This window comes from Danio rerio, chromosome 14 (genome assembly GCF_052040795.2).
Source record: "Danio rerio strain M-AB ecotype USA chromosome 14, GRCz13ab, whole genome shotgun sequence".
Taxonomy (NCBI): domain Eukaryota; kingdom Metazoa; phylum Chordata; class Actinopteri; order Cypriniformes; family Danionidae; genus Danio; species Danio rerio.
This window is the reverse complement of record NC_141034.1, coordinates 35,638,576-35,654,062: the sequence shown is the minus strand read 5'-3', so window position 1 is coordinate 35,654,062 and position 15,487 is coordinate 35,638,576. Positions and strand designations below refer to the sequence as shown.

At 33.9% G+C, this 15,487-nt stretch overlaps 2 protein-coding genes across 4 annotated transcripts in view; one reads left to right on the top strand and one right to left on the bottom strand.

Moving 5' to 3' along the window:
• Positions 1–9,081, top strand: part of cab39l1 (calcium binding protein 39, like 1) — a 33,151-nt gene extending 24,070 nt beyond the window's left edge. For 2 of the 3 annotated variants that reach the window (XM_087280360.1, XM_087280359.1), the window contains exons 6-9: positions 730–789; positions 902–967; positions 1,264–1,407; positions 5,786–9,081. In XM_087280360.1, coding sequence (XP_087136486.1) covers positions 730–789; positions 902–967; positions 1,264–1,407; positions 5,786–5,977 — 462 coding nt within the window. In that variant the 3' untranslated portion in view covers positions 5,978–9,081. 3 annotated transcript variants of the gene reach the window in all.
• Positions 9,082–9,930: 849 nt separating this feature from the next.
• On the bottom strand, positions 9,931–12,173 carry ccdc160 (coiled-coil domain containing 160). The gene has a single exon (NM_001442415.1). It carries the CDS (start codon positions 11,954–11,956, stop codon positions 11,051–11,053), a length of 906 nt encoding a protein of 301 aa, NP_001429344.1. The 5' UTR covers positions 11,957–12,173; the 3' UTR covers positions 9,931–11,050.
• Positions 12,174–15,487: the final 3,314 nt, after the last annotated feature.

Here is a 15,487-nt window from a genome sequence, read left to right as displayed (position 1 = left end):
TTACTGGTATGTAAATCATCAACTATTATGAAGAGAGCAATAAATGAAAAACACTGCTGTGCCATCATAAAACAACTTTTACTCATCGAACCATGTGACAAGACACAATAGTATAGCCTTTTTCTGCTGTAATTAAAACGATTCTTTAAGTAACCCCAAAATTCCAAACCCATTCACTTTTTTGTCCATCTATTGAATGCCTATGCAATCAACACTCTTCAAAAAGGACAACAATGAGATTGTAAAACTAATCCAGATGGGTAGAGCTGTTTTATTTTTTGAAAGCAGGATTGCACAATTTGTGTAGATGTCTGTTTATATATAAACAAAGCTCAACATGCATCATACCACATCAAATATGATAAACGGAAGCTTTAAATGTGTTTGCCAAACATGCAGTAAGGTGGAATTTGTGTGGCAGAATAGCAAAATTTTAGTTTTGGGGTAAAAAAAATCAACCTTTGATGAAATTAAGAAGTACTTCCCTTTAACACATACATCAAGAAAACAACTGTTAGACATACAAACATAAGGGGAAGTTGAAAACACATTTATACAGAAACAAAATTGCACAAGTGAAAGGATGCATTAGAGACACTAACAATTTATCAAAAGCAATGCCAATTGTGTGTTTGTATGTGTCTACATCTCTTTAATTCAAGGTATGGAAACGCATGCAAAAGTATATTTACCTTGCCTTAAATGACTAGTGCATTTACCTTTTTTTAGGATCTCCTGACAAGACACAAGATCATGTGTGCTGACTTCTTGGAGACAAATTACGACAGAGTGAGTTTATTCAGTATTTTATCTGCAACTGCTTTTGGTATATGCAATTTCCACTCTTTAACTTCATGCTGTAAGTGAAAAATATGCTTAATCATGTCACTACTGTGTTTAGGTGTTCACAGAGTATGAAAAGCTGCTGCATTCTGAAAATTATGTCACCAAGCGCCAGTCTCTGAAGGTGAGAATGAAGTCCTGTTTTCAATAATTCAAAGCAGTAAAGGTATTCAAACCCTTGAGGCAAAGATTAAACTACTAGGATGTACGATCGACAATTTAAAGGCCTCTGCTTTTTTTTTTTTTTTTGGAACTTGAATGGCCACATAGTTTTATAAAACCACCATGTACAAGGTTCAAGACAAACTTTTCTTTGTTAAATAAAAGCAGCAATGTGTAATGTGGTGTGGCTTCATTCATACCACTTACTTTTTTTGTCATGTTTGCATATGTTGTTACTGACTATCAAATGATATCCAGCTCTTGGGAGAACTACTGCTGGACAGACACAACTTCACAGTCATGACCAAATACATCAGTCGAGCTGAGAACCTAAAGCTGATGATGAATATGTTGAGAGACAACAGCCGCAACATCCAATTCGAAGCCTTCCACGTCTTTAAGGTATGTTTATATGCACAACATTTGATGTAACTTAATATATTTGGATTAGGCACTTGTCTGCTTTTCCCTCTGTCTACTCCGATTACTTTCCACACACGACAGCTGACTGCTCTTCTGTCACAGTTCGGTCCTTTTTTTTTTATGTAAACGGTTACTTGGGCTACATCCAGATGCAAAGATTGTTTTTCTTTTTTCTTTTGTGGATTCTAAAGTGTTCATGTCCATACATGTACAGTATCAAGAAAAGTCTGCATCAGATAGAAATGGGAAAACTGGATTAAAATTGTGTAATGCATATGCCACACCTATATGTGGTGCTGTAAACAAAAACAACCGTAGGATAAAGGCAGCACATTTAGGTCATCCCATTGTGGAAAGCTGCCTCTTTATTATTTCTGACTTGAAACAAAAAAAACAGAATCCTATCTAAATGCTGCTATGTGACATGATGTACAGTAAACAAGCTTAAACAGAACTAAGCTTTTATAAGCTATCAACTCAAACGAGTGTTTAAGGACACGAAAGTAGAGTGCAGTAGGTCATGTTAGAGAACTGCAGAGAAATGTAATCAGCGAAAGGAAATATTCATTATTTTTAACCATGTTAGTTAAAGCATTGTTTTAGTTTCCTTTGTATACATGAGATGTATAGGGAAACTAAAGTGTATTTTGGTATATCAGTGCTTCCTTTTTGGAAGAATGATCTAACAACGATGTAAAATTACTTTATACAACTATTTTAGAGGTGCAATAGGTGATTATTTTCAGAAACATTTTTTTTTTGTTGTGCCGGTTGAAGTTCTCTTCACATTCCAATAGTAATGATTAAAGTAAATTATCTAAATGTATTTTTATATTCTGGGTAGGGCATAAGACTAAAAGTTGATCCAATTAAAAATTGTTGGATAATTCCTATAAGTATTCCCGTATTTTGATAAGTAGCCTAGACTGTCCGTCAACAAATGTAGATTTGTACATCTGCGCACCTGTTCACGCAGATCCGCCGTTTGCGCATACACACGTGCCGCGTTCAGGTGCGCACAAGAGCGAGGGAGTGACGGCGGTAAATACCAATGCTGAATCAAAACTTTTTAAAATCCTGATTCAATATTGGAGTTACTTTTGCACGCTGAGGAAAGGATGACATCATGGCTGACGTATTTCCTTTAGACCATTTATCTTTTAAAACCATTTTAGTGATGCAAAGCTGATGTAGATTTTGTTGTATTATGAATGGGTTATACGCACGGAAGTGTTGTTTAGCCACTGAAATGTTCGGGTGAAAGATTGATGTGACTATTTTCAGATTTATAAGGCCTTTTACAGTATCGATAATGTAGATTTTTATTTAGTTTAACAACAAAACATAAGTAAATAGCGCTATTCCTCGTAGCCGGCTTTACTGAGGTCAAGTTGGTTTTATATTCGCATTGGTTAATTTTTGAACGAATGTGCTCCCAATATTGTTTACCATGCTACTTTGAATATTCAGTCTGAAATAGCATGTAAGTATGGCTTAGTAATCAGTATAATTACTAAAAGCCACTGGCCAAGCACTAAGCATACAGTAGTCACTTTAGGACAAAGCGCGTGAGCGAGTGAACCAGCGATTCTTGCATGCATGAAATATTGCACATTATGACATGTTTTGCTTGCTACACAACTGAAAACATGCTAAATATAATACAGTTTTTCATTTGGAATTGTTGCATTATAAAGTACTATTAACTTTTCTAACTGGCGAATGACATGATCTAGTGGGTCATCTACTGTCATCTTTAATGTGCCCGTTTGTGATATCAGTAGGCATAGCTTGAACGACAGGGGAGCAATTGACAGAAAAAAAAAAAAAAATATATATATACACACACACACACACACACACACAGTTGAAGTCAGAATTATTAGCCCCCTTCGATTTGTTTTTATTTATATATTTTTTACATTTTTCCTTATTTTTTAAATATTTATCAAATGATGTTTAACAGAGCAAGGAAATTTTCACAGTATGTGATATTATCATTATTATTATAATAAGTCTTATTTGTTTTATTTCGGCTAGAATAAAAGCAGCTTTTAATTTTTTAAACACCATTTTAGGGACAATTATTAGCCCCTTTAAGCTACGTTTTTTTTTGATAGTCTACAGAACATACATAACCATCGTTATACAATAACTTGCCTAATTACCCTAACCTGCCTAGTTAACCTAATTAACCTAGTTAAGCCTTTAAATGTCACTTAAAGCTGTCTTGAAAAATATCAAGTCAAATATTATTTACTGTCATGATGGTAAAGGTAAAATAAATCCATTATTAGAAATGAGTTATTAAAACTATTATATTTAGAAATGTGCTGAAAAAAATCTGCTCTCTGTTAAACAGAAATTAGGGAAAAAATAAAAAAGCGGTCTAATAATTCAGGGGGGCTAATAATTCTGACTTCAACTGTATATAATGTATATGTGATGCATGTAATTGTAAATGCATCTTTGCTGGTACCTTTTTTTTTTTTTTTTTTTTTTTAAACGTGTGCAAATAGCAGCCTGTAATGCTTCTTTGAGAGGTTTTGTTTATTCGTTTATGTAAATTGAACACAATTAAAAAACTATCATATACTTGAAAATGTTTCACTTAACAACATAAATAAGAAATCGCTACCTGAAGTAGCCTATCTTTTATATATATATATATATATATATATATATATATATATATATATATATATATATATATATATATATATATATATATATATATATATATATATATATAAAATGCTCTCCAATAGGCTTCTGCCAGTATCCAATTTTCTTGTTGCCATTAATTGCCAAAGTTTTTATTACTGTATATGGTATTATGACAATATTGACCTAAGCTGCAAAATTAGTAAATTTACAGGCATAATAACAAAAACATTTTGTACGTTACTTTATGTATATACACATGTTTAGAGTAAACAAATATTTCAACCAGATTAAAGTGCAAAAAGTACTTCAGGCAACACTTCACCATTAAGTCTCATTAATAAAAGTTGAAGCATTAAAATCAACAGTGAGAAAGGACAGATTTATTAGTTATTATGTTAGTTTGAAGTAAAAATACAACCGCATTTTATTGGTTATTAACTCCATTTAATCAAATGATTGCGACTACAATTTTAACACAACTAAGAAATTAACATCACCTAAATTAATAAAAACTTTCTAAAAGTTTTAATCGTGATGCGAGTCAGTTAAATTAGCTAAATTAACTAATGTTAGAGCCTTATTGCTATACTATACAAGTCAGAGCATGTCAGTATTTCAGCATGTAGTAGGCCAGATTATCATGTGAAGAAGTTAGACTATTACTAATAATTCAGTCAATAACTATTAAGTTAATTCAAGCATTTGGCACTGTTGTGAACTCCTACAAATGCAATCTGCGTTTGCTTAAGACCTGTCAAAGTTTAAATAATACTAATAATTAGTATTTGCTGTATTTTGAATTGCCCACAACATGTTGAATTATTGAATATTGGCATATGTCCACTCTCCACAAATTCTAGATGATGGCATAAAGCACAGCCTGTATGCTTTCTTTATTTTACATATAGAAAATCATGGGATGTCACTTTTTACACTGGTAAAAGTTCACCTATTTGTGAAATTGAAAACAAAAGCAAACGATTCAAGAGGGTTCCATTTTTAGCAAGTTTTCTGTGTAGCAGAATTTTGAGTTGTCCAAAATTTTTACAGAAATGTTATGGTGAATTAAAAAAAGCAAGAGGACAAGCTTGCCTTGTAAACAGCATTGCCAGATTTTGTTGTAATAGTGCTAATACACTTAGCAGTTGTTGTTTCCGTTTGTTACATGTGGGGTTCTTCCTTTTGGTCACGTAGTACTATGATGTCATCATTTCCAAAAAGTGGTGTTTTTCCTATGTACATCGCTACATACTGTAACCCATTATCAAAATAATTAGTACTGATAAACGCTAAACTTTGTGGATTGGCCTAAATCCATTGCCAGGTGGATTTGGCCTATGCGAAATGTGCTGTAGTTTAAACCACATGAAGCTATATTTAGGGATTCTTAATGCACTTTTATTTATATATATATATATATATATATATATATATATATATATATATATATAGTTAATTTTTAGGGGGTTTATTACCTTTAATTGGAAAGGACAGTGGAGGATACAGACAGGAAAGAATTGGGAGCAGAAAGAGGGTAAGTGTCAGCAAAGGACCTCGAGTTGGGAATCAAACTCTGGTCGCTGTGAGCACCATGGTGCTTTATGTTGCCGCACTTAACCACTAGGCTATTGGCGCAGACCAAAATGCACTTTTATTTCATGTGTGAGTGTTTGTGTGTGTGTCTTCTTAGGTGTTTGTGGCAAACCCCAATAAGACACAGCCTGTGCTGGACATCCTCCTCAAGAATCAGTCCAAGCTGGTGGAGTTCCTGAGCCACTTTCAAACGGACCGTTCTGAAGACGAGCAGTTCTGTGATGAGAAGAACTATCTCATTAAGCAGATCCGGGACCTCAAACGGCCTGCACCGGCAGAGGAGTCCTAATGGGAAGATGTGGAGCGTAGAACCGGGGCGCTCGGCTAGTGACATGGTTTGATTTATGTGGGGTGAGATTTGGATTGAAGGGAAAGTCAAAGAACGAAACAAAGAAAGGCATCGCTGGGAATAAATCTTTTTCATATAACCTGGTTGAGAAATGCTGTCAGGATGTGCAAACACATGTCTGTCCCTTTATTTGGGGCGAGCAGGTTTTTGCTGCAGGAGGAGCATGTGGAACTGAAACACTCCATTTAAACCTATATACAATTTGAGCACTGCCCTTACAAAAGAAGGCAAATCGATTCGCCTTCATATGGTAAATTAAAACATTTATCCAAATTCATCCGTTCAGGGCTTTTTAATATTGTTTTTAAAAGTTAGAGTAAGCACATTGGTACAGGTATGGCTTTGCATATTTGCACTAAATCTGAGAGCTTTGCTTCAGGTTGGCCATTAGTGCCAGTTCTTAATCTCGCAACAAGAAAACCAAATGTTAATGAACACACAAAGAAAAAATACTAGATCATAAATACAGTAGAGTATGGGGCCATCTTTCCAGCAGACGAACACCAATTTAATGGGACATTCTCACGTTTAAACTAGTTAAAGGACATTAAAGCATTTTAATAGCCAGAAAATGTCATGTGGTTAAGCAAAACCTTATCTTTGAGGAAAAATAGCCCGGGGAGTTCAGTGGTCATGCTGCACTCCATTTCCAATTTTAACTGGGTGCCTTATTTAAAAAGTTTGCTCATTCTGGGTCTTCTATTACATTTATTTATCTATAACATTGGATTTGTAGTATTGCTCTGCTTTTGCTTGGGTTAACACCTTTAGGAGTACTAGTTTTATTTTAAACTATTAAAACATTATGTGAAATAACTGAAAAGGTAATACTCCTTTAAAAAAATTTTCTCAGTTAAAAAGAGGTTCACCCCAAAATTTTGTAATTTACTGACACCCAGGCAATCCAAGAGGTGACCCCTTTTTCCAGTAGATTTTAGTTAACCTTGATCTTGATTAGATTTCAATTTAAAATGAATATCACTGGCTGTTGGCATGTTTAGAGCTAAAAAAAAAATTAAAAAAAACCATTAACAGCGTTTTGCCTCGATAGGTTTTTATTCTTTTTTTTTTTTTTTTTTGACTCTCAACGTACTGGTAGCTTTACGTTGACTTTAACTTTGATTTATTTATGATCACATTTTGAGCAAAAGAAGTCGCCAACATCTTGGATGCCTAAAAATGCAAGTAAATTAACAGCAAATTTAAATTTTGAGGTGAACTCTGCATTTAAAATAAACTGTGAAATCAACTCTAGTGGGAAAACATGGTACACAATTACAGTGCAAGACATGATAACCTCCACACACACACACACACAAACACTGTAACCCTGAAAAAATGTAAAAAGCCGAAGCATGTTGCGAGTTTCTTCATGCTGCATTTTGATGGACTTCGCTTAGACTAGCCAATTAAGCCTTTAAAAGATGGATGCAATAGGAAAGACTGTTTAACACCGTTCTTCATGTCCTGCACTGTCAAACTTGAATGAGCCAAAGCCGTGGTAACACACGTTATATCTTAAGATGCCTGACTATGTACAACTATGGATTGCACTTTTCAGTACGTCTTTGACGTTTTCGATGAAATGCAGAACAGGATTCTACTGAGAGGTTTCACCATTAGTCTTTATACCCTAAGTTGAATATGTTTTATGTACTCTGTTTGCACAAAAGTTCCTTTCTTATATACCTCATAGGTTTTAAATTCCTAAGTGCTGTTTTTTTTCCCCCCTCTGCTTCGATTAAATTGATATTGTAGTAACACTTTGCAGTAAGGTCAGAGATTTTATTGATGTTTCAATTGGAAAAAATAACAATAGTTTGTATTATGAATTAATGAACAAAGTGTGCAATTAAGATGTGTTAATTAAAAGGAATAATTAACCCAAAAATGTAAATTTTACTAACCTTTAAGTGGTTTCAAACCTTTTGTGATTTTTGTTGTTGTTTAAAGCAATATATTTTGGAAAGGGGTAACCATCTGACATCTATATTAGGAAAAACAAAATACTATGGAGGTCTGTGCTATGGCTACCAGTTCTGTACATTTTCTTTAAAATCTTTACATTTCAACTGTTTTGGAACCGGTGGAGGGGGAGTACATTATTTATTTTTTTGGGTGAACTATTCATTTTAATGCTAGCAAATCAAACCTTATTGTAAAGTGTTTCTGGTATTGTAGATTTAGAGTGTAGTTTGAATTATGCAAGTCTAAAAAAGACCTTACAACATGCCACAGTTGTGGTCTTGTAATGCTGAATAGGACCTACAAGGGAAACTATTGAATCTTTGCAGTTTGCTAATGGGTACATAGAATGTTACTCACTGTGCTTTTGTAAATGAGCCACAGTTTCACTCCAAAATGTTTTTAATGAATGCAAATGTTTGCTTTTGCTTTGACATTTTTCAGTCAGCTCATCGCCAGAAGCAAAAAACCAAACATTTTTTATTTTGCAAGTCTGACTTGTGCATGCGGAACTTTATTGTATTTTGGAGGGAAAGGGGGAAAACCTTCAGAGCTGCCTTTCTTTGTTTTGTATAAAATGTAACCTGTGTAAAATCACGAAGCCTTTGTGTTGAACGGGGGCACAGACAGATTCACCCCCCCTTTAAAAAAATATCTCCAGCTATCTATAACCAAACATTTCCACCATTTCATTAAATGTCACTTGATACCACAAGTACAAGAATGGGTGTTCAGCCAAATGTGATTATTCCGCTGACAGGGTTTTAAAGGAGGTTTTGTCCTTAAGCTTGTTGAAGCTTTGAGCCTTCAGATTCTCCATGCAGTGATAGTGATCTCTGAGGACAAAGAGATTCCAAATAATGTTTAATCTTTGATAAGTTATTACGGTGCATTATATTCACCTTTATTATTTGCAGTTTTGACTGATAATGTTTGCTATGCTTTCACTGTTTTTCACTCATTTTCCTACGAGTTTTCTGTTCTATTTTCCACTGTGGGAGAGGACTATGTATGTACATAAAGTTTTATTTTAAAAAGACAAGTGTGGAGGCATATTGGAAATAAAACAAACAACATCACTTCTTGTGTGTGTGTGTGTGTGTGCGCGCGATTCAACATGATTTTTGTTTTTATTTGATTGTGAATTATGTTCCATTTTTTTAGAAAAATGTAAAAGTATGTTTTCACAGTTCTTGAGGCTTCTGTAAATGAGATCAAATTATAATAATAAAAATTCAACACCCTTTAAGTATATATACTTTTTGTCCATTTCATTGGACATCAGGTCAAAACAGTTGTACTTCCCGAATATTACACCAACATAAAATACAAAAAAATTGTTGGAATTTTTAAATGCATTTTCTAAATCACAAACATTAACATTATACTATTTTTACTTTTTCTATTTTGGAGGTTTTGTTGCATAGATTGCATCTTGTTTATATAAAAAAAGTTCCCTTCATCTTCCTCATCACTCCACATAGTCCACATGTGAGATTTCTATCTGCATTGATATAGTCTTTTATTTATATATATATATATATATATATATATATATATATATATATATATATATATATATATATATATATATATATATAAAACAGATCTCAAACCCATTGTGCATCCTAATGGACAGACGTATTTGAGAAAAATCCTGATGTAAAGCTTGCAATGTTACACAAGATTTTAAACTAATTAGTAAGTGCAATCCCTCTTTTTTTTTTTACATACAATTTATGAAATATTGGCAAATATATCGGTATATCTGAATAAAACATCGTAAATGTGGCTTGTGTCTGGAGTGAAGTAATGCCATGCTGCTTTTCAATGTGGTGGATTTTTTTCAAATTACACCATGCCAAGCCTCATACTGCCATTTGATTGGATGACAATCATCCACTTTCATTGACTGCTAGCTTTAAATTAGATGAAATGCTCAGGAACCACACAAAAAGTAAATAAATAAAAAAAATGTAAAATTTGTGGGTTGACATGTGCATTATAATGGACAAAGGGTCCGAAGGGGTTCTGCACTTCAACGATGCAAGCAGCTTCATTTGAACTAATTTTCAGTCTGAATTATTAGCCTTCATATATATTTTTCCCCAATTTCTGTTTAATGGAAAGATTTTTTTTTTCTAACACATTTCTAAACATAATAGCTTTAATAACTAATTTCTATGAACCGATTTCTTTTTATCTTTGCCATGATGACATAACATAATATTTGACTAGATATTTTTCAAGATACAGTTTAAAGTAACATTTAAAAGCTTACTATATGGGTTAACTAGGCAAATCATTGTATTATGATGGTTTGTGCTGCCGACAATTAGAAAGTTTTACTTAAAGGGTTAATACAGGGTGTCCACAAGATCTTAAAAAGTAGTATTAAAAGTTGATCAATCAACTTAGAGAAATTTAAGGCCCTTAAAAAGTATTAAATGCTATTTAGCAAGGTTTTAAATTTTATAGACTTTTTAATCATGCAATGTATAGTATATGCTACAGTTTGCCTGAATTAAATCTGTGAATATTAGGATGCTGTGTAGTTTATGAAATCAATGGAATCCTGCTAGATCCTGCTTTGTGTACTTCAGTAACCCCAAGGCAACACCATTATTTAAGCAGTTCTATATGCACCAACCTGTTGAATTAGCAAGATTTAATAGATTTTTATTCAGTATATAATATAATGAATTTAGCAAATATACTGCAAGTTAAAATCTCACCAGTATTTCCAGTTAAAAAGAGGTTATAAGGTCTTAAAATGTATGGAAAGAGTCTTTTAAAAGATCTTAAAAGGTATTGAATTTCACTCTCTGATTTCGGTAAATACTCTGTAATAATTTTGACCTTATATGGTCTGAACTGCTTTCATTCTAGCTGAAATAAAACAAATAAGACTTTCTCCAGAGGACGAAATATATGAAATACTGCAAAAACTTCCTTACTCTGTAAAAACTGCTGCTGAAAAATCATTTAGGAGATATTTGATAATGAAAAAAAATCATTTTGACTTTAACTGTATGATTTCTCTGGTATCTATTGGTTGCTGTAGTGTCTGCGTAAAATCTGAAGCGCTGTTTGGCTCCTCACGTGCCTTTCTTTCTCTGCATGTGTATCAGCTCTGGCCTGTTCGAGCTCCTTCTGAAGCCTCATCAGCACAGACTCATTTTCTATCCGAGCTGCTTTTTCAATCCTTTCTCCTTCACACTTCCACTGCTCTCGCACTCTTTCCAGTTCCCAAGCGAGTTTGGAGCGCTCCCGTACACCCTCCTGCATGTCCTCTTTGGCTTGTTTCAGAGTTGTCTTCCACCTGTTCGCCTCTTCCTCCTTTTCCCTGACCTCTAGAGTCAGCTTACGTAACTGAGCGTTCATTTTTTGGCTCTCTGACTTGAGATCATTCATCATGAGGGCCTGACGTGCAGCCCTTTTTTTGGAGAGGCTTAACTGTTCCTCCAACTTCTCCACCATGCCTTGCAGCTTCATCCTTTGCTCATGTTCTGCCTTAAGCTGGTCTTCTGTATAACTGAGCTGTTGCTTTAGTCGCCATCTGTCCCTCTCCACTTCTTCCAAACAACTCCGTAGTTTGCTGATGTCTCTCTCAGTCCAAATGCATCTCTCAATGTCAGTCTGGTCAGAGTTTGCTCCTTCATGTTCAGGCTGATCGTGTCTGATAATTCTCCTGGTTAAGGTCTCTGTTTTTAGCGTTCGCTCAGTGTGTTGGACTTCTTTCAAAGCCCTCAGGTAGATCTGTCTTCTGCGGCTCCTCTGGGATTCAGCCCTGTCTGTGGAGTCAGATGATAATGGTTTCATTGAACTGTTGTCTTGTTCATTAGTGTTTGTATGACTTTCCAGCAAGTTTTGTAAGGTGAATCGAGGAGGGAAGAGTTTCTCCACCCAGTGATGATCATCTCTGGAGCTGGACTCGTATTGAGTGATCTCCATAGTCTTCATTCATTCAAATGTGATTGTTATTAAAGTAAGAACATCAAAGAACCGCGTACTAAAACTGAACAATGGTTTCATACGCTACTCTCAATAGGGCCATCAGTTGCCAAGCATATTCAGAGCTAAAAACAAATTAAATTAGGAAACCTCTAAAGGTTTCGATATTTGAGAAGTAGCATTCGTACTTACAACATCAGCGCCGTGTTCTGTGAACACAACTTCCTGTTTACTATCCGATATTTATAACTCAACGAGCGCTTTGCGCCCCCTGCTGGTTGTGTTTAATATTGCATATCCAATTTATATAAGCAACAAGTACAATATGTAAATTTGCCTTTAGCCACAGTAGCTATGTATTTGCAATTGTAAACAGGGTATCCGCGTGGTTTTAAAATGTCTTAAATCTAAAATTTAGTCCTTGAAATGTCTTAAATCTACAGAAATATTGTGTTGTAGGTCTAATTTTCCCTTGTTTTTGTAAAGCTGGCCAATCTGGCCATTACTGCCCATACAATCACCAACAAACTCAATCTCAATAAAACTTTTATCTTTCTATTTAAAAATAGCATTCAATTATTTTACTTACAGTAACATTTGCTTAACTTAAATAATTGGCAGCTATGTTTTTTCTATTCTTGTTAAGGGTCAAAGGGTTTGTGAATGGATATACTTGAAAATTAATTTAATTAATTTAATTAATTTTTCACACACTGAGGAAGGCATTGTGCCAAAACGTTTGTGTTTTGTATCACCTGAAGAATGTAAAATAAAAACTGTAAAAGCAATTATTTAATGAGAGCGAATCATGACCTTTTTTAAAAAAAAAAAATCAAACTAAATTATTATTGTACTATTAAATGTATTAAATTAATCATTTTTTTAATCGGTCAAGTGAAAATATTTTCTAACTGGGTTATAAAAAACAATTCTTAGCATTTAGCCCGGTATAAGTCATTTATTGTGTAAATTTAATTCATAATGGTCTTAAAAATCTTAAATTTTACTTTGTGAAACCTGCAGAAACCCTGTGTAAAATAATTTGTATAAACCATTTTGAGGGATGTAAACAAAAACAATCGTCTTTCATGTTTTACATTTTTAATTTCTATAGCTTCCGAGCATCCAAAAAAGAGTCACATATTAATCAATAGTAATATAATAGCTGTTTTAGCATTAAGTTTTGATTGAATTGTCTCTTGTTACAGTTATAAAAAAGTTTGATAACAAACAGGAAATGATCATTGGCCAATGACATGCCCACATTGAAATGGTCTATATTACAAAAGCCTATAGTAGTTCCTTATTTTAGCTGTTTGTTTCATGTCAGTGCCTGAGAGCTCATGATATTACTTCTGAAACTAACTGCATATGATTGATGCATATATTGTGATTTTTATAATCCACCGCTTTGGAATTATAGGATTTTGTTTGCATTCTGTGTGGTTTTGATGTATTTAGCCTAAAAATGATATGGGGATAAAATTCTCTATAATCCTAAAATGTAAAAAAGCACATAATAGGAATGTAAATTGAACATGATTATTTAAGCGTGTTTTTTTGAACATCTATCACATTATACATTATAACACATGAGCCGATGCTTTGTCTTAAAGGGCCAAAAAGCAAACTTGATTGAGGGCAGTGAGCTGAAGGTAAATATACCAAATTGTATTACATTAAAGTTGCCATGGGTAATTAATAATATTCAAAAATAACAATTAATTATTGCTTTATATTAATTAATGCAGTGTTTTTAATATTCCATGTTTAAGAGTTAAAAACAATCTCATTTATAACAGAATGAAGTTCAACGCCGAATACACGAGTCAAGTAGCACCTGTGTTTGCCTTGATTTAATGTCTCGCTGATGTCTTCGGCATTGTTCTCTTCAACATGGGCCAACTTTGCCCTGCGGGCCCTAATTTGGGCATCTCTGTTTTAACGTGACTGCGTAAACAAAAATAATTGTTTTAGGTTATATCTATATATTAAAACATATTATCAGAGCTTAAATGTTAATTTGTTTAATTTAAATCAGGGGTGCCCAAATTTTTCCTATGAAAGGCCAAAAATTAAACTTGATTGAGGGCAGTGAGGCGAAGATATGTATATCCAACTCTATTACAAAGTTGCCATAATTCATTACTATTATTTCAAAATAAATAGAAAACATTACTTTAATCATTAACCAATGCATAATATATCATTTTATATTTTATAATGGCCCTATTATGATGAAAATATAATTCTATTTATAACACAATGGAGTTTATTGCCGAATACACTAGTCAAGCTGCCTTTGCTTTGATTTACTCAATGAGGACTTCTGAATTGGGGTCTATATGTTGAACAATGGGATGTTCATAAAAAAAAATTTAAAAAATGGATTCATTTAGAACATTAAATAAAACACCTGCTTTTTTTCGTAGCTTAACACCAAAATAAACCAGTGAAAGGTTACATTAAAGAAATGACAATGTGTATTAAAAAGCTTTAACCCCAACTCTTCCCAAAATTCTCTCGCGCTTCTCAGATGGTATAGTGGGCCAAATCAGGGTTACCATGGGCCAACTTTGGCCCCCTGGGCCTAGTTTGGGCATCTCTGATTTAAATGATAATTGTTAAGCTCAGCATGATTTTTATATTTCAGTATTTTGAGCTGATTTATATCCAATGCGAAATTGTTGAAGTTTTATTATCAGACATGCATATAAGATCATTTTTAACTGACTCCCGGTACTGTTTCAAAAGATCTTTAGACAGAAAGTAAAGCTATCACTAGGGTGGTTTTCAATAGTACAAAACCTAAAAGTTCCACCTTATATAGCCCTTAATAAGACTTGTGTAGTACCTTTTTATAAAAAAATTGCAGTTAACAGTGACACGGTGGCACAGTGGATAGCACAATCGTCTCTCAGTGAGAATGTCGCTGGTTCGAGTACCGGCTGAGTCAGTTGGCATTTCTGAGTTTGCATGTTCTCCTTGTGTTGGCGTGGGTTTCCTCCAGGTGCTCCGGTCTCCCCCACAGTCCAAAGACATGCGCTATAAGTGAATTGGGTAGGCTAAATTGTCCCTATGTGTGTGAATATGTGTGTATGGATGTTTCCCAGTGATGAGTTGCAGCTGGATGGACATCCCCTGCGTAAAACATATGCTGGATAAGTTGGCGGTTCATTTCGCTGTGGCTACCCCAGATTAATAAAGGGACTAAGCCGAAAAGAAAATGAATGAATATTGCTGTTATGCAGTTTTATGCTATAATTAGCATTTACTTCAATAATTTTAAAACACTCACACACACAAAAAACTTTTTGATTTAGTTTGTTTTCCTCAGACACTTTAGTCAGTGTTTCTTTAATATAGTATAATCTAGCAGTTGCTGTCTAATAAGTAAATGCATACACCCTATCCTTTTTCACGCTGATCATTTTCTTTGTGTCTTGTGGAGAAGGAAAAAGTAGGTTAAAGTTCAAAAGGACGCTCATAGTTTCCTCCTATTTAAAGAAGAGAGCGGCAACTTCCAGATAT

Bases quoted from the DNA above. Each gene is read 5' to 3' on its own strand.
- ccdc160 (NM_001442415.1), bottom strand. From the start codon at position 11,956: ATGGAGATCACTCAATACGAGTCCAGCTCCAGAGATGATCATCACTGG.